We start from the raw sequence: 21,683 nt of genomic DNA, 5'->3' as shown, positions 1-21,683 counted from the left end.
TTAACACTGAGAAATCACACCAGCGCACAAACAAAAGCACCCAGCAGCAGCCAGACAGTGATCTGCAGACCTGATTGAGCTCATGTAAACAAACATATTCTTGGGGTGCATTTGGAAATCCAATCTGACGTTCTGCACGAAAATGAGAGTGCGGCTGTTCAAAGTGTTAGAGTGTGCTCTTTCTGTAGGAATTAACAAACGGGTCATTCGTTTTAGAAACACATGCTACTGGCTAGCAGTTAGCCAACTGCTACACATACAAACAGCTCACCCTTATCTGCTCTCAGCTCCTCTCCTACATTCTCTTCCTTTCCCCTGTGTTTTTTAACCATTTTAGCCGTTCATCATCTCTTGGCACTCTGACGCTCCATCTCCTCAGCTGGAATGCTGAGAGTGCGCTCTGCCACTCCGAGAGTGTAGCGCTCTGAATAACCAAACCCTAACCAAAGTGCTCCCAATTTACGGTCCAGTTTGTGCCAGGGTGCGCTCTGGGCGTTCGGAGTGCCATTTACGAATGCACCCCTAATTTCAACCCAGTGTGAGTAACGTTTTTTTTTTTTTTTTTTTAAGAGTGCACTATGCAACTCGTTTGTTTATAACGTTATGAAGTAAAAGCAGTGACAGGTACACAGCTCTCATTCATTGACGAGCTCAGTCAGAGAGCAGGGAAAAGTCCGCTAACGTTACGCTGACCCACCTGGATAAATTAGTAGAACTTCATGGCAAATAATATCCACACGTCATGGATGACCATCTGGACAGATGAGAAGCTTTTTGTCATGAGTTTATAAGCCTAGAAGATTAGAAGAAAGTTTAGCCGCAGAAGGTCTTGAGCCGAGTCAAAATGTGAGAAGGCTACGTTTGTTTGTTCCTCTGTGTTGCCTGCTGTGTGTCGGTCACAGCGCAAAATGTTTGAGTAATCCTGTGAGCATGTGGGGAGACAGGAGGAGAGGAGAGGAGACGTGCGTGCAGCCTGCCTGCGTATCAACATTTGACATTAAACACGGTATTCTTATTAAGACTGGCTATAGCCTACTGAACTTCTTTTGGCAGTGTGTCTGTAATAAATATAATAAAGTAGACCAATAAAACGTAAATAATAATAATAAAAATAATAACTGCGGTGATGACGGTAATGAGCTCAACCCCGCACGGTGGAGTCACATGACCGCGGTATTGCGGTGATCATACGTACCCGACCCAAATTCCACAGCCCCGACCACAGCCAAACAAATGTACCGGTAAATGGCAGCAAAATCAGGCAGGTGACAGCGTCTGACCACAAACACACTGCCACATTTAGAGGGTTAGAATTTATGTTTTTGAGGGGACATTTTTCCATACGGATAAAAAAAAAAACTTTTTTTTAAATGAAATAGTTGCATAGTATACCTTTAACCCATTCATACCTGATGCAGCATTTGCGTGTATATCCCTCATTTGTGTGTGTATCCCTTTAAGACCGCGAACGGCGTCACGCGGTCTTAAAGGGATACACACACAAATGCTGCATCAGGTTTCAATGGGTTAAGGTCATAAACATGATTTCTTTTTTACACTTCTGAACTTTCTGAAGATATAAAGATTTAGCCACATTTTTCATTTTGTTGTTTTTTTAATCTGTCACTCCATTAACCATCCTGTCTTTTTTCCCTAAATTTGCTTTGTATTCAATAGTTGTTTTTTATTCACAATCAAAGCATGAGCATCTTGAATGACAACTTCTGTTCATTGTTTACATTTTAAATAAAAGGAGTCCTGGGTCCAAAAGGGTTTCTGTATAAACTAGAGGCTCCACAACTCAACAAAAAGCTGCATCTGATACACCGCTTGTTTCAGTGAAGTCTGCTGTCAGAGGAAGGGGATTGGCTGAAAAGGCTGGGACCCTCTCTACCACTTGCCCCTCTTGCTCCAGTCCTTAGGGGTGAAGTGAAGGCATTTCGGATCTATGCGCAAGTGCCTCTTCTGCATTGCTCTTTCATGCCCGTCCACAATGTCCTCAGAGAGAGTCAGAATATATTGACCCTAGATGCAGGAGACAAGACAGTCAACCATTTCTTTCTTTCTTTTTTTTGCAATCGGAATTACACTTCACTTTCTCTGACGCATTTGAGGCTTTGGGCTGAAAACGTGGTGATGATACATGGGCAATCATTTTGGGCAAAATTGGGGCCAAAGTTTCAACACCATCCAATCAGAAACAAGATAAGCAGCCAGAAGACCTGTTCCTTCAAAACATTTCACACCAAGGTCAATCCATAATGTTTTACTTGGCTACATTGACATCTTGATTCATATAAATCTTGAAAGTAGTCATGTTATATAACATTTATGACATTTGAATGGACACGGCTAATCTACAACATTAACAGCTAGCATTAGCCGTCTGCAATGTGTTTTCAAATGTTACTAATTTCATCATTGATGGGAATGAAGTGATCAACTTGCTCAAATAAAATAGAACGACCGCACCGCGGATATATGCCTCGGCCAACAAGTGAGCAGTCGACATCCATGTCAGTGCAGACTTTGATGTTTGAGCCAAATGTGAAGAAATTCTGTCAAGGCGTTACTGAAATATTGCGTTAACGAGCTTGAGAATGACGTTCGTGAGGTCACAGTGACCTTGAACTTTGACCACCAAAATGTAATCAGTTCATCCTTGAGTCCAAGTGGACGTTTGACCCAAATGTGACGGAATTCAGTCAAGGTGTTCCTGGGGTATTGAGTTAAGGAGCTAGAAAATGGCGTTCGTGAGGTCACAGTGACCTTGAACTTTGACCACCAAAATCTGATCAGTTCATCCTTGAGTCCAAGTGGAGGTTTGAGCCAAATGTGACGACCTTCCGTGACGGCGTTACTGAGATATCACATTAATGAGCTTGAAAATGGCGTTCGTGAGGTCAGTCACCTTGATGTGCCGAAATCCCGTCAAGGGGATCCTGAGATATCGCGTTAACGAACATTGGACGGACGTACGTTAAACATTACTAAAACTGTTACCTTCACTACTGATTGGCAGAAATATTTGCTCTATATGCCTGTGTATCATCAATTCAAAAAGAGGCTCAAATTTAGAGATGTCCAACGATAAAATATGAGATGAAAGATGTTATCTCTGTCTCTCACCTTGTAATAGTTGATTAGGTTGAGGTACTGAAGCGTTGAAATGACATCTTCTTTCTTCACACTGGTGATCTCACTGATTTCACTGGATAATAAAATAAGTAAGTAATAAGTACATAAATAAAATTAAACAAATAATAATGGAACCAAGAACTGCCTGAATATATTCTTGAGCTACATCGAAAGGCTGAGGTAAAAAGCCATGGGCCACATACTTGATGGTGATTTGCGGCCTCTCCCCGTTGTCAGGCTTCAGGTCCATGAGAATCTCCAGGATGGTTTGGGACCAGTAGGAGCGATAGGACAAAAGACCAAGGTCAGAAAGCGGCTTCTCAGGGGTGCCTGTCTTCCCTTCGACCTTAGACAGCTCATAACCTGACAAACACAGCACACAGAGAGACAGACAGTGAAGAAATGATCACTCGTGAGGCGAATACAGAAAATGTTCTAAAGCACACAGATGTATTGAACACTGTGTTGCCATTGTTTTGAAAATGGTCCACTTACTGAACTCAATGAGCAGTTTGCCATAGCCTCTCCGCTGGTAAGGAGGCAAGGTGAGGATGCAGGCCACGTTATAATCTTCTGTCGACTCTTTCTCCTGCACACAAAAGGACAAAAGTTAATTTTGAGCCGAGACGGCGCTAGATTGTTAAATAGCTATTACAAGTGGAAACATGCAGATCAGATAGCTTGGTAAAGAATATATGTATTAGAAGTAGAGAAAATCCCGCAAGACACTGACCTTACTGGTAAACTCTTTATTAGAAGATACATTTAATATATATTTTTTATTTATCTTCTAATAAAGAGTTTACCAGTAATGTCAGTGTCTCACGGGATTTTCTCTACTTCTAGTTCATTTTTCCATCCTACGCACCTGATTTAAAGTTTTTAAGGTGTGCAACAGCTCTTTCACAGACTTTAAAGAATATATGTATAAAATACACATACACTCACTGATGACTTTACTCATTACTGGGGGGGGGGGGTAATTTATTACAGTAATATATTACTGCCCAACACTATTCACACCATTGTGTGTAACCTCCAGACTATCATCCTATCCATTGCACTGCTACCACATGATTGGCTGGATGGATAATTGCATGAATAAGCAGGTGTACAAGTGTTCCTAATAAAGTGCTCGGTGAGTGTATATAAACACTGTATAAGCATTTTAAAAATGTTCCATAGAATTTGTACCTTGGAGAAGTAGCCCACTATGTGGAAGCCCTTGGAGTCATACTCGGTCATTACATAGAAGAGGAAAGGGTCTGTGTCGTAATACAACGTTTTGTGGTCCAGGAAGCACTTGGCCAGTAAACACAGGTTCTGGGAATAAGTCTGGGGGGAAGGGGGGGATATTATAAAATAACAGCAGCAGCAGCAATGATAATAATAATAATAATACACCCAATATAAAAAAAAATCTGAGGAGGGGATAATAACTCATAAATCACTAACTTTGTTTTTCCTGCCGTCAATCTCGAAGAATGAGATGGTGCCTTTGCGGTAGATCTCATTGCCTGGGGGATGCCGAAGATTACATTTTGTCTGTCATGAGATGATAAAAGACGAGAAGATGAGAGCGATTTTCAATAATCTATACAGCAGGAGAAAAGGCTGAAATAATCTACAGAGGTTTCAAAACAGAATCTCACCAAATGCCTCTGGAGACACTTGAGGCTTTTGAGGTACTTGAGGCAGAATTCACAGAGGTAGAGGATGGGTAACGCGGTGAGCTCCTGCGGGTACGGCGAGAAGTACCAGGGCTTCAGCCTGTGACGGCCTAGTTCTATACAGTCTATGTTTTTCATGCGGGTGACGATGTCGTCGTGGCTCCGGTCAGACACCAGACTGCCGGTCATGCGGGGGGCGGACGGGATGCCGTCAGAACTGTCCTGGGAGTCCTGGTGGTAAAGAGAGGCAACGTTAGGCACCAACATCATTCATTCTCACTTTAATGCACTCTTACTGCAATCATTTTGAAGTACTTAAAGCTGTGTAACTTAAAAATGCTAATGTGTTGTTGTTTTTTACTAATTCAGAGAAATTTTATTTTACCAGTTAACCACAATGGCCAGGTTAAACCCATTTCTCTACCAAAAGGACTAAAGCTGTGTTCCCACCGAGATATTTATTTTTCTCTCCGTCGCTCGATTCAACCCTTTGGAATCGCTCTGTCGCTCTGTTTAAATCGCTCGTCAACAGGCACAATAATTGACTGGGGGCTATAACATTACGCAATGTCATGATATTTGTCCACTACGAGCCACCGTCGTTGTTTACAAGCTAAGCCTATCGGCGTGCTCCTAACGCGAGCTCTATACCGGTAGTACAGACTTCACTTCATGTCAGCTGTCAGCCTGTCAATGCGGTTTGTTGCCACACAATAAACCAGCGGTTTGTTCCAAGCCAGTGTGATCCTTGACTCACTCTCACACGGCAGCCAATCAGCGTTGAACAGCGAGCGACTGATGCCAGCGTAATTTTGCTCGAGTTGGGATATTTCATCTCGGGCGACGAGTGAATTTTCTCCCTATTGCTCTGTCTCTGTCGCTTGGACGCCCAGCGATTTTTCTCCCGGGCGAATATACGCTTAATCGCTCGTTTGCATTGACTTTGTAAGTAAACTCGATGCCAGCGAAAAACTTTAATAGGTCGGTGTGAACGCAGCTTAAGCTTGGGTCAGAGGTAGGCAGCTCCTCTGTTTTATTGGACCCACTATAGCAGTGGTTCTCAAATTTGTTCACATGAAGGACCCCTAAACTGACAAAAGATTAGACCACGGACCCCCATTTGATAGGATTTTGTCCCATGGTCCCCCATATCGTCGCTGTTGTGCCACGACCTCGAATCTCCCTTCTTTCACTTTTTGTCATAAATCAGTGCCATTGGTCACCATTGGAACTGCTTTCCGGGCGAAATACTGTATTTTTTGCAAATAAAGCAAAAAAAAAGAAAAGAAAATTGCAATTTTTTGCAAATCGATAATCGAACATTGTGAATCGATTTTAATCGTCACGTGACTCATCGCGATGCATCTAAAAAACGATTAATCGGCACACCCCTACACGGCAGGTGTATTTCTCATATCGTTTTGACTAATCCTGGCTTCCTCTGACGTTAATTGATCAATAAAATGTTTTCCAGTTATTCCTAGGCTGCAAACTTGTTTTAACATGCAAATCGGAGTGGTTTCTGAAGAGAATAAAGTAATGTTAACGCTACGTTATGTCAGACTGTTCTCACCCCATGCCCAAGCCCCCGCCTCGGCCATGAGAGGCTCAGAGCACTGCTGCTGCGCGCGCCCTCGCAGCCCGGAGCTTGGGGCTCGTGCATGAGCATACCACTCTCTCCCCGCCTGACTGGCCGGGAGAGAGTGCTTCCAAGTCGGACTGATAATATAAACAACATCATTTGAGCTTATCCAGGTAAGATATTAATAAAGTAATGACACATTCAGCGGGAAACTAACTATAATTAAGACATGTGCCAACTTTGACGACGTTTGGTTCAGTATTTTAAGAGCAAACAGGTTTTTTTAACTTCCTGAAAAGTTGCTGTTTTGGAGATTCCTGGCACAACAGCGACGATATGATAATAAGATTGATGCTTTTAATGTTTTATTACACAAAGTGTATAAAACCCATGACCAAAATAGTCATTGTGTTACTTATGAATGGAATTATAGCGAAAATAAATTGCCCCCCTTTTGGCTGTGGACCCCCTGGAACCCCCTCAAGGACCCCTGGGGGCCCCCATTTCAGAACCACTGCACTATAGCACAGCTGGCTCTGGAGAGCAACACACAGTCAATGGGCAATAATAGGAAATAAAACAGACCTCTTGTGGTGGCAGATAGACAGGGGCACTTCGAGGGTTGTTATACTGCAAAACCTTTATCATCTAGCAGAAAAACACAGGCGAACAGGGGCTTTTGGAAACTTAAAGAGGGGAATAAAATGATTTTTATTTACACTGAATGTTTAGACTACACAGTTGAGTTACGGGGGTAAATTGAAAGCAAGATCCAACTTCAGTATGACATTTGTAGTTTTATCAAACATAAACTATAATCCACAGGTTAACTGCTCAAATGAAAGGAGCTTGCTGGAAGTAGTAGAACAGAAACACTGGAAATGAACTCCGAGGTCTGAACTGCTATAGGTTTGTAAACAAAGTAGGTTTATTCATTTTCTTGGTAGCATTGACTTAAGACATTAAATCCTTTCAATGTGTAATTGAAATACAAATAGACTAAGCTACTGTCATCCAGGCTTTCTCCTCACTTTAATTAAAAACAATATTATTAATATAGGCAGTCTCACTTATGACATATAGCTGTAGATCAGATTTTCTTTCTGTAGCTTGTATGTTTGCAAATGACCCATGTCAAAAGTGTAAATAAACACTTGACAATAGTTGGGTTTCCATCTAAAAGGAATCGCAAATTTTAATAGAATTTTCAAAAGGTCGGCAAAAGAAAATGCAAAATAATGCGCGTTTATGTGAATTATAGAGCTGTCAATCACCTCGTGTTTGGGGCTGTCTGCCTGCTGCTCTGCTGCTAGACCCGATAGGCTATGCATCGTCTTGCAGGCAGGCAGCAACCAACCTCTATTAAACACATCTACGTTATTAATTTAAAGTTTCTTGATGATCTACAAAAGGTACATAGACCAAGATGCAATTTCTGGAATACCAGGTGCCACTCTTCAACTCAGCAAGCATAACGTTATAATCCACGGAGCAATTCTAGAAGTGAGTCCATTAACACATTGAGTGCCACAGCGCTTCAGTAAAATTGTCTGGAGCCTGTGCCAGATTCACTTCCATTCAGTTGAAAACAGCTATAGAATTTTTTCTATTAGGGCTATATGGACAGGGCTGGACTCTAATGAAACATTGGACACTCAATTTTGTTTCTAGACAGTTCCATTATGAAATGACAGCCTCTGAAAGAAGAGCACTTTCAAGGGTTTTGTGCTGTCTTTTTTTACTTTTCAAGATAAAGTCACTTTTATGAATACTTTTTGCACTCTAATTTCGAGCACGTTCACTGACTCTGGCTGGTGTTTTCTGATGTGGTGACATGGTGTAGTTCTGTGCGGCCTGCGTGCCCCACCCCCCTCTCCCCCCCTCTCCACCCCTGAGCTGCGGGCTCCTCCCCACACGCACACAGTCTATTTTCGCAGCCTCCGTTTTTGCCCCGGGCGGATCCCAGCGCGACAAGGAAATGGCAGACGGGACTGCGGGAGGAGGTTTGGCCGTTCGGCTTCGGGTGCTGCCTTTCTGGCGGGTAGTCGTGTGGAGAGGCTGTGTGCAGGCGGATAGACAGAGGCGGAGGAGCTCAGTTGTGGGCGCGGATCGCAGCCAACTGTCAGCTGCGGACAGAGCAATCTATATGGCTCTGGCTGCAGCATGCATCGGTGTCTCTTTGATCACGGCTTTCTCCGCTTTCTCCTGCACAAAGTAAAGGATCTGAGGTGGGTGGCGCAGCTCCCGTGTAGATTTTTAAGGTGGCGCCGTGTGATCCCTTGAAGGGATTCATGCTCACTGGCTGGGTACGACCTTAAACAGCAGAATTATGGAATAATATGAATTATGATTTTAGGACGTCCACAGACGTCCTTGGCACTTCTCGTTACTTTTTTTTAGGACGTCCACAGACGTCCTTGGCACTCAATGTGTTAACATTAATCCCAGTCTTCTTCTGTTTAAACACACTGTAAAAATGGTAGGCTACTGCTATTTACCATTAGCCTACCTTACGTTACAAGTCCTATTTAGTGTAGGCTGCACCGACATGACAACATGAAACTGCGTATTTTTTTAATGGAGAGAAAGAAGACGGAATATTTGCTTCATCGGTTTACACTGCATTTATCGCATTTACCTTTTATCGATACGGCCAACTTTTCCACCTTCAAGCGTGAAAACTTTTTTGCGATATTTTGAAGTTTTTCCGCATTTTTCAGGTTTTCAAACTCAAATTTTAAATTTGCATAAAAACAGGTGGATTGAAACTAGTGCTGCAGGATTTGGGGAAAAGTTGTGATTAGCGATTATGGTGGACAATATTGCGATTTGCGATTGTGATATAATAAACAAATGGTATCTAGGGATGTGCCGGTATGCGTTTTTGACGGTATGATAACCTTGGACAAAAATACCACGGTTTCATGTATCGCAGACTAAAATACATGAAATATATTAAAATGTTAAATATATTAAAACTAAATAAATAAAACAATTTGAAATAAAATTATCTTTCAAAAAAATGACACATTTTGAGACATTTGCCTGTCCCAAACATGTAAAAAAGAAACACCAGAAAAATAGAAACTACAGCACTGTGAAGAAGATGGCTCAGACTGCAAAGTTAGTTACATGTCTGTCCAGTAATACAATGATACACCCATTGATAGTATAGATCAGGGGTTCCCAACCTTTTTTGACTCATGACCCGATTTTGACGTCACAAAAGTCTAGGGACCCTAGACATTCAAATTCTGGTACACCGTCGATAATATCGAACGAAAAAAACCCAAAACGAACGAACGAAATTTCAGGCGACCCTATTTGAATTGACCCTAAGGTTGGGAACCACTGGATACACCCTGTTTATTTATTTTGTAGGACAGATGGCCTTAAACGCCACACTCACCATGTGACTCTTCTTTTTTTTGAGAGAGGCGAGGTAACGTGCATCTGCAGACTTTATCGAGGGACCATGAAGGCGTCATGTGACAGGCTAGCTAGAAGCCTGGAGGTGCTGCTGTAGGCAGCTGCGACAGTGTTTTCTCTGCTATCAACCTTGTTAATCTCGCTATATTCTTCATCACAGCAGGTCATTACCCACGTGTAACGTTAGAGGAGGCACACACAAACACAAAAAGACGTAAAAAAAAAACACCCTTATGTGGTTATGTAATCGCACATGCTGACATCGCGATTGCGCAACATTGTCAGACTAAACTCTGGCTGACACCCCAAAAACCTACAATCCGCTACAGAAAAATGTATATTGTTTGTTCATTAACTGGCCCCTGGCCTCCTATCATTTCACGAAAGTGGCCCCGGGCAAAGCAAGTTGAATATCCCTGGTCTATGGGATCAAATGCCATAATCATGATCCTTAAAGCATCCAGATGTTGAGAGGACAGGCTACACAGTTTGGTAAATAAACGCCTGGGCTACTATAGGGCTGTCACTTTTTCCCCAAAATAAAATTCGAACGAACTTTAATTGCCCAATATTCGTTCGAATATATTCGAAGTTTTTTGATTAATTAAAAAAAAAAAAAAAAAAAAGTCCAGCAGCCTCTTGCACCAGCTGAACGTAAGTTCTGTCTTAAGTTAGGGTGTAAAGTCCACACTAACTGCTACATTCAAACTAGTTAGTTTGACACTAAAGTTGTGTCTTTGTTTGGTTGCACCACGGAGACATAAGGTACATCTTAACTAGTAGACCCTAAAGTCCATACTAACCAAAATAGTGTCGCAGACAATGACGTGTACAGTATCTGTGACCAATCAGTGAAAAGCACGGTGGAAACGGTGTTTATTTACGGTTGTTTAAGTGGAGTGAAAACAGGACATGTTGCCCACCGCAAATTAGTGCTTTCATATTTCATCAACACTAATCAAATGAGAACGTTATTGAGTAACGTTCGTTTAGGTTCATATTACTGTTAACGTTTATCTGTGAGCTCTTCATCAGTATTGTAGGCTATACCACCATCCTGCCTCACTAAATTGTTGCGGTTATTTTAATTTGTATGCAGTGCTGCAGCTTGTGGGAAACAAAAGCGTGAGTCATAAATATCAAAGGGTGTAATTTATCACGGAGAGCGCGTTGCGGACGCAAAACAATGATGCGCCACGGTGCCAAGTTGCAATCCGTGCCAACTGCTATTTTACGGAGGACTTTACACCTAGTAAGACGTAGGTGTAAATTTTAAGTTCTAACTTATGCCTACGTTGTAACTATTTCACTTGGTGCAACCCAAATATTTTTAGTAGTGCGTAAACTCGGACTTAGTGAGACTTTACGTTCAAACTAGCTTACGTTTCAACTTACGCACAGCTGGTGCAACCCACTGCAGCCCACCGGGCATCAGCCCGACGTGTTAGCTTGGACGCTCACAGTCACAACACTGCCTCACAAACTTGGCTGCATCCAACTCGAGACAACTTTTCAGACCCTGGAGACAATCTTTCTCAGAAGAGACTAACGCGACAAATCTGGAGACTTTTTCTGACATGGGATTAACATTACCAGCAAGCAGCAGTTGGTTAATTTTGGTTAATAAAAAAAAAAAAAAAAAAAATTAATAATAAAAAAAAAAAAAAAAAAATCGAACATTCAAATTACATTTCGAAAACGAACCCCTTCCCCCACATTCGAAGTTGCATTCGAATTTCGAATGAAAAGTGACAGCCCTAGGCTACTATTTGGAGTTTTACGGTATTACCTTTTACAACATTAGCATTATATTGTAGTATTAATTTAAGGTTTAGATAAGGGATTATTATTGTGAGTCATTTTAACGTTTTTTTTTCAATCATGCATTTCTGCAAAACTACCTTTTATTACACTTCAATTCTGCTCATATCAGTAAAGCAAGTATCCCGGATTGTTTTGGCTTGCAATAGCCGTATTGCTGATGCAGATACTAAAGTAAAGTGGTTCGAGTTAACCGACTCATTTGTCAGCCAATTAATTTGAGATTCCCAGAATACTACAAGTAAATGTGTTTAATTAAAAATTATTATTTCTGTTTTCAAAGAAAACAAAAACAATGGTGATTAAAATAAAACCCTAGCAGTGACTGACATTTGATTAGTACAATTACATAAGGTGTCATTTATAAAGCTGAAAAAATGGAGACCAAGATATTGTGGTTTATAGTTGGAATAAGAATGGAAAATAACAAGCTGTGTGTCAAGATGAAATATCTTCGAGCGGCATACCTCATCATTGCCCCCACAGTTAGCCTTCCTCTTCCTCCCTGGCTGAGAGGGGACGAGGCGTCGGGCCGTGCCATTCTATCGTTTTGAGAAAACAGAGGTCACACTAGCCAATTATTACATGTTAGAGACGTCAGATGGAACACTGAAAAAGCCCAAAGGCTTTGCTTCACCGTTGTCAGAGAAGAGATGTGCTTGTGGTCGTCGCGGGCCTTACCGTTGTCAGAGAGATGTGATCATGGTCGTCACGGGCCTTGGGGTTGAAGGTGTTGCTCTCCCTCACAGCCGGGTAGACTGCTGCCTGAGTGGCCTCAGCAGAACCGGGCAGTGAAGGCACGGAGGGGGCCGGGGACGCCTGCGTCACCAAGGAGACCGACTCTGCTTTTCTCTTCTGCACCAGAGAAATATTGTTGGAAGTTCAGTGGAAATTAATTACAAATTCTTATTCAATAAGATATATTTATTATTTTTAATTACAGCCAAACCAGAGACAGACATATGCTCGAATTTGCCACATACAAACAAATATATTAGTTGAAAGCTATTGATTTTATCTCAGTATTAGCCAAGACTGTGTCTGTTTAGTAGTCACAGCATATCAAATGTAGGGTTATCCCGAGACCCTTATTCCCCTTAACGCTTATCCCTGGTTATCCCAAGGTAAATCTGGTCATGGCTCTCTAGAATGGGTAATTCAACTTCACCGGTGTGGGGAGGGTTTTGCCCCTGGAAGGAGCGGCAGCAGCAGGTTGTAGGTTGAGCTCTAGACTCTTCCTCTAAATTGAAGAGAAAGGAAGAGAAGGAAGGGACTGAACTAACATTTACATGTTAACCCTCAAAGTCAGTGAGCTTTATGGTATTCAAATCTACACACACATTTATAGTAGCTAGAAGAATAATTAAAGGATGCTTTGCCAATAATCAACCCACTTTGTATCAAATATAATCTCGGTAATATGAGCACATGGGCAGTGTTTACCTTCTCTATATGTTTACCTCACCGAAAAAAATCCTCCCTTTGTTTGCCTGCAGAAACTCTGCCCCCACCAGCTGCAAGTCATTAAGGCTCTGTGGATGTGCACATGCACATACTTAAAAAAATAAAATAAACAATAACAGCTGCCCTCTGAGCAGATTCCGCGTCTCGAGCAGAATTTCCACAATTCCGTTATGACGCATTGTGACGTAAAACGCATCACAACAGAGCGTTTTGCCAGAGGAGGAAATGGCTCTCCGTGAGGAAAACAGAGAGAGAAGGTAAACACTACCCATGTGCTTATTACCGAGATTATGATGATACAAAGTGGGTTGATTATGGGTAAAGCCAGCCTTTAAGAAAAATAAACATTTATGTAGCAATCAGTTAAGAGTCAAAATTATATTTGATAGAATTAATATAAAAACATGGATGGAAAATTAGGCTTTCAATCTTTCTTACAACTGGAGGTTCTTTGTGATTGTGAAACGGTCTGCTTTAATTGCTATTAGAGGTGTGCCAAAGCTAAGTTAATGTCAAATTCTGAAGAAATGTTTTAATCTCGTGTTCATAGAGCAACCACATCATATATTCTGTTGGCTGATTTCAACTAAGTAATTGCTCAACTTGAGCAGCACACATGGTGTTGCAGGTCATTAGTAAGGCTACCACACAAATAGCTGCTGATGTTTGCAGTGCAGACTAGTCGTGTCTGTGGGTGGGATGCCGGTGGGGTATGAGTCCTGGTCGCGGGTAAAATATATATATATATATTAATTAAAAAAAGAGAAAAAAAAAGACTAGCAACTTGGCCACCACTGTCAAACAGTTAATTTAAAAAAACAAGTTATTATGTATTGACTACTAGGGTGTCAAGCCTCTTGTGGTATGGACCATCTGTAGTGTGAATATCAGGAGTCTGACTTGTTCTTGCAATTATAAAAATATGCTTTATTTCATATAAAAATACAATTCAAAAATTAAGGGGAAAAGGGAGGTGGAACAATGTGGCACAAGCCTTTCAGCGTTGCTCTATATCTGAAGAGCTCACACAGATGAGCAGAATAGACATGACGCACAGACGCGATGTCGCTGTCCAAGGTGCTGAAACCTTGACCAGAATTAAACTGCAACACAATCAATTACACAAACTATTCCAACTGGCCATTACTTTCATCATACAGGCACCATATGGCTGTCCATCAAGCTAGGATGTAAAACCTAGGATCATCCAAGAGGAAGCCATCTTCCTTGTATACACTAATACTGTGAATTAGCAAAACTAAAGAGATTTTTGTAACCCTGAGCTTACTGTTGCAACATTTGAGAGTCTGAGATAAACATCTGGCAGTGCAGTAGGCACTCACCACTTCTCCTCTCTCTGGAGAGCTGGGACGCGACCCTGGAAGGCCATTCTTGGTTGGTGTTTTAGCTTCTTTCTTAGGGAACTGGAGCTTCTTCATGTCCAGCCTGTCCGGTGTGACCCACTCATCCAGACGCTTGTTGACTTTTAACACAAGTGATTACACACACACACACACACACACACACACACACACACACACACACGTTGGTCTAATATTAATTAGACTACAAGAACACCTGCAGTTAAAATGGCAGAAATATTTTGACAATTATACTCACAGTCAATATAGTGAACATAGTAAAGCTTTCTTCCAGGGATTTCCTTCACACTTAGAATTTCAGCCAATGCTGCAAAAAAAGAAAAGAAAATGTAATCCAACTTAAAGCTATCATAGGTATTTAGATAGCTATCAAGTTTATCACTAGTAGTAGTGACGATACAGCTTGCTTACCACTAGACCGTTTCTCTTCACCAGTGCAGTTTGTCCATGTTTGGCATATTGCCATCATTTTCTAGACCCTTTGCCGAAGTTGGCAGTGCACATTACAAATAATTTTAAAATGTTTCCTCACCAATGCACCTGCAACTTGGACACTGGCTATTTGACCTCTTTGGAATGGTTTGTTGTCATATTGCTTTGCTTTGCTTTGAAAACTCAAATATGACAGGTGATGACTGTCAAACCTCTTTTGAAGCTGACACAAGCGGCTCCCTTTGCAATTATAATTTGTTTGACTTAAGGTGAAGTCCTCTTTCATGTGGCATTTCTGTTATTCTGTCTACCCCTTGTGTGTTTCTGATAAAGGCACACTACCTTGCGAAATTTTGGCATGTAGTGATGCACCGATATGAAAATGTTGGCCGACACCGATAACCGTTAACATTGCTGTTATTATGGCCGATAACCGATATTTACTGATGCCGATATGATCTGTATATAAACAAGTTCTATGATCGTCAAATTTTGTACAAACAAATGTAAACACTGAATTTGAAAGAAGTTTTCTTTGTTTATTTCCAGAACATTTGGAAAAGCCCATAAATCATAGATTTACCGGAATGTTTCCTCTCAATATGAACATTTGGCCGATACAATAACCAATATTAACATTGCTGTTATTTTGCTCATCGGACCGATACTGATACATATATTTTTTTACTAACATCAGCTGATACCGATATGATCGCCGCTATATCGTGCATCCCTATTGGCATGCAATCACTAACAAAAACAGAGAGAATGACATATCAGGGCTAACAATTGATTCTCACAAGATCAAACCAAATGACTGTGAAACTTGAGCTCAATTATGTTAATTATAGGCATATATTTATTTCCAGTGAAGTTACATAGACAGTAAATAAGCTGTATACATTTAAAATACGTAATGATAATCACCGGTTTGTTTTCTTCTCAGTTCTCACAGCTGCCACAGCCACTCTTGACACAATCAGTGCACATTCTTTATTGCCAGTTTATTGAGTGTGTTCCGAGTTCCGACGCTCGTAGTGCCAATATGTACACTACACACACTATGTTGTTTATTAGTAAAAGACTGAATCCTGCCCCAGTTTGAGTCTGTTGTGTTGTCTGCATTGACTGTGATGTTCTCTTCATTTTTAGCGGGTCTCAATACAGGACAGCGGAGGTGTCACTGTCCTGCTACTGTATTGACCCCTAAAACTGAGCCAAAATGTGTCCATGCAAGATGTCATGTAACTAGCTAACTACTTAACAGCAATTCTGTGGAGTCATAACCCAAAGCTTGAAAACAGACTGTTTTGGTCTAGCGGCCTATTCTAATTAGGAACCCGTCTTAATTACAATTATGTCGCCAGTTGGGCTAGTTAATGATGTACATTACTGGAGGCCAAGAAAACTTAATACACATTTTATTTCAAAATTACGTCGTTCAACTTTTAATTGCAACATTTCGTGTGTTCTTACACCGACTGTAACATGAGTTTGTTTATGCTAAAGCCAGGCCATTACGTTTGATAACAGCTGAGGTTAGCTAGTGAGCTACGTTAGCTTAGCGCTGGCGAAGCTACTGAGAAATAACGCTACTTACGCCATTCGTCCTCGTTTTCTTGGTTTTTACGAAGAACGGGGAGGCGACAGCCTTCGACGACCTCCACCTGTCGAAAATAATACGTTTATTTGTATGCTGAAAATACCTAATGTCTAGCAATTACAATCATATCTTTCGGGGACCTACCACTGTTGCGTTGTCCGCCATTTTCGTCATCTGTGAAAGTAGAAGCAGGGTGTTGTGGGAAAATGCCGGTCTACACCAAAGAGTTAATAAATGGCAAGATAATAATCATCTCTTGCGTGCTTGCTTCTTCTTCTTCTTAAGATTTATTGGCGGTTGGCAAACCGCATTAGCGCCACCAACTGGTATGGAGTGTGGCTCAGAATCTATTACTCTACTATTTAGTATTTATAAAAAAGAAAATTAAAGAAAGAAACAAATATACATATAGGTACATACATTATATCTAGCGTTATATATATACACACCTACAATAATATCCTCATATCCTCTCAATCAAATTTGTTGTTCTAAGATACTGAAATATGAGTCGATAACACTTATCCCCTGAGTTCTTTTGCAAAAAATTTGCAATATCCACCAATTCAAAGTTTACTTTTACCTCTCTGAGGTCCTGCACCAGCTGCCTTCTTTCTGACTCATATTTCTGACAGTGTATCATTAACATGTTCAATTGTTTCTTCTTGCCTGCACTCACATCTAGGCTACTGTATGCTTTCCTATAATGACTAATGAACTGTGTAATCCAGTGTGTCCAAACCTGAGTCTCAATATAATTGTCTCCTCTCTCCTGTTCCTTCCTGCTGCGCTTCTCATCTCCCCCACTTTCCTTTGAATCTTATAAAACCACCTCCTTCCTCTCTTCCTCCCATTGCTTTTGCCACCTTTCCCTCAACCTCTGCATAACAATGGCCTTGACTTCTGTCTTGCTGATTATAACTGCCAAGTCAATGTTTTGATTTTTTGTAGCCTCCTTTGCAATCCTGTCTACACTCTCGTTCCCACTGACCCCAACATGCGCCGGAATCCATAAAAATGTATCTGTCAGTCCCATCATCCCAATTCTATACAATGACTGCTGTCTGCTGTACACTCAATCAAAACATCTGGTCTGCTGTCTGAATGACTGCTCTGTAAACTAGCTAATGATGAGCTTGAATCTGAACATATAATTGATTTTAACGGTCTTGTTTCCTCTACCCACTGTACTGCCATCAATATTGCTAGCATTTCTGCTGCGTAAACCGATACACCCTCACTGACCCTCTTTCCTATTCTAACCCTAAGTTCTGGAACAAAAACTATCCCTACTTTATTACCTAAACTCTTTGAGGCATCTGTATATATCTGAATGTACCCGTAATAATCATCTATATTATGTCTGTACTGTGTGTGAATCACAAATAAATTCCCTATGCTTGTTCTTCTTTTCCAAGATTGCAAAATCTACTGTAGCATCCGGAAGTATCCAGGGTGCTATTCTAGCATGCTTCCAGCCCTCTTTTATGTTTGTTTGTTTGATGTAACTAAGTTAGTTTCCCCTAGTTTTAGTTAGTGAGTTAGTTAGTTAATGAATGATATTGTTTTAACTTTACTTTGGTGTATGAATCTCCTCATGTTACAAGTTACAACACGGCTCAAGGAAGTAACAAATGAGGGCTGCGAACGCGGTTGAACAGCTCCTGGGTCTACTCTGGTCCGCAGCTGCGGGTCGCCTTCTTTGCCGAGGGCTTCCAGCCCAGGCCTTCTCGAGGGCTTCCAGCCCAGGCCTTCTCGGGCTTGTTGAGCTGCATGTCATTGACGAGTGTCATGGATGCTGGTGATGATCTTGCTCCTTTTTTCCTTTATTTTTGATTTCCACTTCCCCATATCGCTTATTCACGGTCAGTTAGAATCCTACTCTTGTGTAGCCTTACCGACATCACTGGGTGGGACTGTAATCTTGTGTTTTGGCCTTCCCAACCAAAACAATATGAAGTTAGGATCCACTTCTCAGGCTCTTTGGTTTCCAGAGGTAATTCTGGGCTGTTGACTGGCCTCCACTGCCAAATTGCAGAGTCACGCTCAGGAGTTTTTTATAATGGTCCTGTCCTGAGTAAGGGCCCTTAATATAATATACAGTCTATGATACAAAATTCCATCACAGTTAGTGCCAAGTATTAGACAGGGCTGGGGCCTCGCATAAAATTTCACTCAAGATAAAGTCACATTTCACATTTAAAAGGAAATAAAGAAAATACAAAAAAAGGAAAGAAAATCAGTGCAAATGAGTGTTTCCCTAGATTTCTTAAGGAGCTCTGGTGATCAGAAATGTTTTTACTAGCCTTTCACCATTATCAATGGCCTAGCCTGGGTAAACCCAGCCCCCACGTGACCTGCTCTCAGACCTGCTCTCAGTCACTACTACTGTGACTAGTGAGCAGGGTCTGTCTGAGAGCAGGTCACTTGGGGCTGGGTTTACCCAGGCTATCAATGGCCTGCCTGTATTTGGTCTTCAAATGCAGTTGAGGCTCGAGCACATCTGCTGAGAGAAGGGCACGAGGAAGCAGATAAAGAGCAGAAAACAAAATGTCTGATCAGTAGTCTGGGGAACACAGGACAGTCTGAGCAACTTGTTGAATATTGCAGATCGGCTCGCGATCAGTGCTAGAAACTCATGTCTCTCCCGGTACTTCTGCCAAATACTGGTTCAGTCTAGACATCTCTAGACTGGTGGGGGATAGGGGGTTGGGGGGGACTGGTGAGAAGAAAGCCAATGAGAGATGAAGGAACAACACTGTTGCCCCCTCTGCCATAAATCATATGAACAGGTACTCCATGTGCGTTCCTGCCATACAACAGCCAAACTCCCAAGACTGTATCTGTGGGGTCACAGGTAGGCCTAAACCTAAATCTGAGAAGGAGGGGGGGGGGGGCAATGACAATGTGGAGGGCTTCCTTTGAACCTGGAAGTTCTGTCTCTGTGCCATTTTGGGGTCAATTCACACAGGTATAAACCAGCTTAGGCCTCAATTCCAGTTCTCACTGGTACCCGGATGTGCCCAGTCAATTTGTATCTGTCCAGAGTAGGTGGTGAGGAGGAGCATGATGGAGAAGCCTGTTAGCAGGCCGGCATTCTGGATGGCGAATGTGACAAGGAAGCTGCTGCCACCCGCCTCCTCTTCCTTGCGGCTCACCTCATTCATCTCCGGCAACATGTCTGCCAGAGCAATGTAGATGAACATGCCACCTGCCAGGGCGAAGATCCACGTGGGCGAGAAGCTGTTGCCAGCCAGGATGCCTAAGCACATGCCCAGGTAGCAGCAGCAGGCAGAGAGGAAGTTAAAGAACAGAGCCTGCTTGATACTCATGCCCGCATTCAATAGGATGACAAAGTCTCCAAGCTCGTGGGGGAACTCCTCACACAGGATGGCCACCGAGGTGCTGATGCCCTGGCAGACGGAGATGGTGAAGGAGGCGCCGATGGCTAGGCCGTCGATGAAGTTGTGCAGGCCATCACTTAGCGTGATCATCCAAGCCAGGGTGCCAATGTGTGAGTAGGTCGCCCCCTTCAGCCAATAGCAGCTCCCACCAGACTGGCCCCCACCCTCCGCAGTGTGGGAGTCCTGTGATATCTGTGCATTGCTGGGCATGAGTTTTCCATCTCCTGACTCCACCCTGCCCAACGCCAGCCTGCTGGCTTCTAAGTTCTGCTGCAGCTTCTCCCTCACCCCCCCGTCCATGTCCCTGTTGGCTGCAGAGGAGTGATCTGCGCTGGCGTAGTGGCTGTGGCCATGGCCGTGGTCCCCCTGTTTGTGTTTGAGCAGCACCTTGAGGACCTTCTCAGTGAAGAAGAAGAGGTAGAAGCCTCCAAACACCACCATGGACTTGGACATGTAGAAATCCACCATGGGGTCAAAACCAAAGGCCTCTGGGATGAGCTGAAACAGGGCATTGGAGTAGAGCGTGCCAATGGCCAGGGCTATGAAGTAGAGCAGCAGTCGCTTGTAAAAGGTTTTCCTCATGAAGGGCCCCACGCTCGCACCGACCAGCGAACACAACGAGATCAGTGTCACGCTCAGGAACCCATAAGCCCATACTTTGGCATCTGAGGGCCTGGGGGAGGTTTCGTTGCTAAGCTCCGCCTTTTTCTCTGACCCGCAGACGCCGGTGTCCAACTGCTGCAACAGGGTGAGGCAAAGTTCATTTAAGCCCCGCCCATCCAGCTGTGACTGCTCACTGATGCTGTAAACAGCCAGGGTGTCCGCAGGCAGACACTTGGAGCCATTAGCTTTGGGTGCTGTGGCTGGAGGTCTCTCAGTAATGGCAGCCCCATTGCTGCTGCTGACGTCGCCCTGACCCTGGGTGAGGTGGGCCAGCAGAGAGCAGACCTGGGGAACGGTGATGGTGGCATTGCCACCGTAGCGGGACAGCAGGTATTGGAGGACCTCGGCAGGAGACTGTGACTGAGCCTGGCTCTCCCCCTGGCCCAGCACCCTGCCCAGGGGACAGAGCAGTACAGCAAGCACCAGGGTGAGCATCAGCTGGGGCTGGAGGAGGGTGATGGCGGTGGTGGTACGGCCTTGATGAGACTGGGTGAGCATGGCTATTCCACTGGCTAGAGGGCCAAGATCTCTTTCAACTGGGGCCCTGATGATAAGGCTTGTGATTAGTCTGTGTGCCCTGGGGCTCCCGGAGTGACGCCTACAGGTTACCTGATAGCAGGGAGGGAGCCTGCGGATTTAGTGAGCTGACACAGATTCCTGGAGAGGTCAAGATAAACCATGCACAGTCTAATAACAGCATGGCTTCTCTGCAGCTATGATATGGCAGACACAGGGCTAATGACATCACTTAATGATGACATCCTCACCAATGACATTACAATTGCTCGAATGACATCACCGAGCGATTACATCATCACTGATGACATCACTCACTGGTGACATCTCACCAGTGACGTCACAATTGCTCAAGTGACATCACTGATGACATCATTACTGATGGCATCACTCACTGATGACATCATCACCGATGACATGACAATTGCTCGAGTGACAACACTGATTACATCATCACTGATGACATCTTCACCGATGACATCATAATTGCTCGAATGATGACATCATCTGTGAAATCTTGTGTTCACATTTCGTCATAGGTGGAAAGAGCATTGATAGATTCTATTCATCACATGGCCA

At 42.9% G+C, this 21,683-nt stretch overlaps 1 protein-coding gene and 1 pseudogene across 3 annotated transcripts; both read right to left on the bottom strand.

Annotated features, from left to right (window-relative positions):
• Positions 1 to 1,596: 1,596 nt before the first annotated feature.
• kat5b (K(lysine) acetyltransferase 5b) lies at positions 1,597 to 16,695 on the bottom strand (the record flags this gene model as incomplete). 2 transcript variants are annotated; one of them, XM_083638554.1, is made up of 15 exons in its annotated part: positions 1,597 to 2,025; positions 3,130 to 3,211; positions 3,342 to 3,501; positions 3,634 to 3,727; positions 4,333 to 4,473; positions 4,594 to 4,683; positions 4,791 to 5,039; positions 6,976 to 7,038; positions 12,108 to 12,182; positions 12,322 to 12,495; positions 12,809 to 12,880; positions 14,448 to 14,587; positions 14,725 to 14,793; positions 16,519 to 16,585; positions 16,666 to 16,695. In XM_083638554.1, the coding sequence occupies 15 exons, from the start codon at positions 16,693 to 16,695 to the stop codon at positions 1,891 to 1,893; spliced, it is 1,641 nt and encodes a 546-aa protein (XP_083494680.1). In that variant the 3' UTR covers positions 1,597 to 1,890. The 2 variants fall into 2 exon arrangements, with proteins under 2 accessions (XP_083494680.1, XP_083494681.1); XM_083638555.1 differs by lacking the exon at positions 6,976 to 7,038.
• Positions 16,696 to 19,511: 2,816 nt separating this feature from the next.
• On the bottom strand, positions 19,512 to 21,086 carry LOC310772476 (metal cation symporter ZIP14 pseudogene; annotated as a pseudogene). Its single transcript has one exon. The product of its transcript is annotated as a metal cation symporter ZIP14 pseudogene (transcript).
• Positions 21,087 to 21,683: the final 597 nt, after the last annotated feature.

This window comes from Poromitra crassiceps, assembly GCF_964638095.1.
Source record: "Poromitra crassiceps genome assembly, chromosome: 1".
NCBI classification, from domain to species: Eukaryota; Metazoa; Chordata; class Actinopteri; order Beryciformes; family Melamphaidae; genus Poromitra; species Poromitra crassiceps.
The sequence above is the reverse complement of the archived record's forward strand: the minus strand, read 5'-3'. Positions and strand labels throughout refer to the sequence as shown.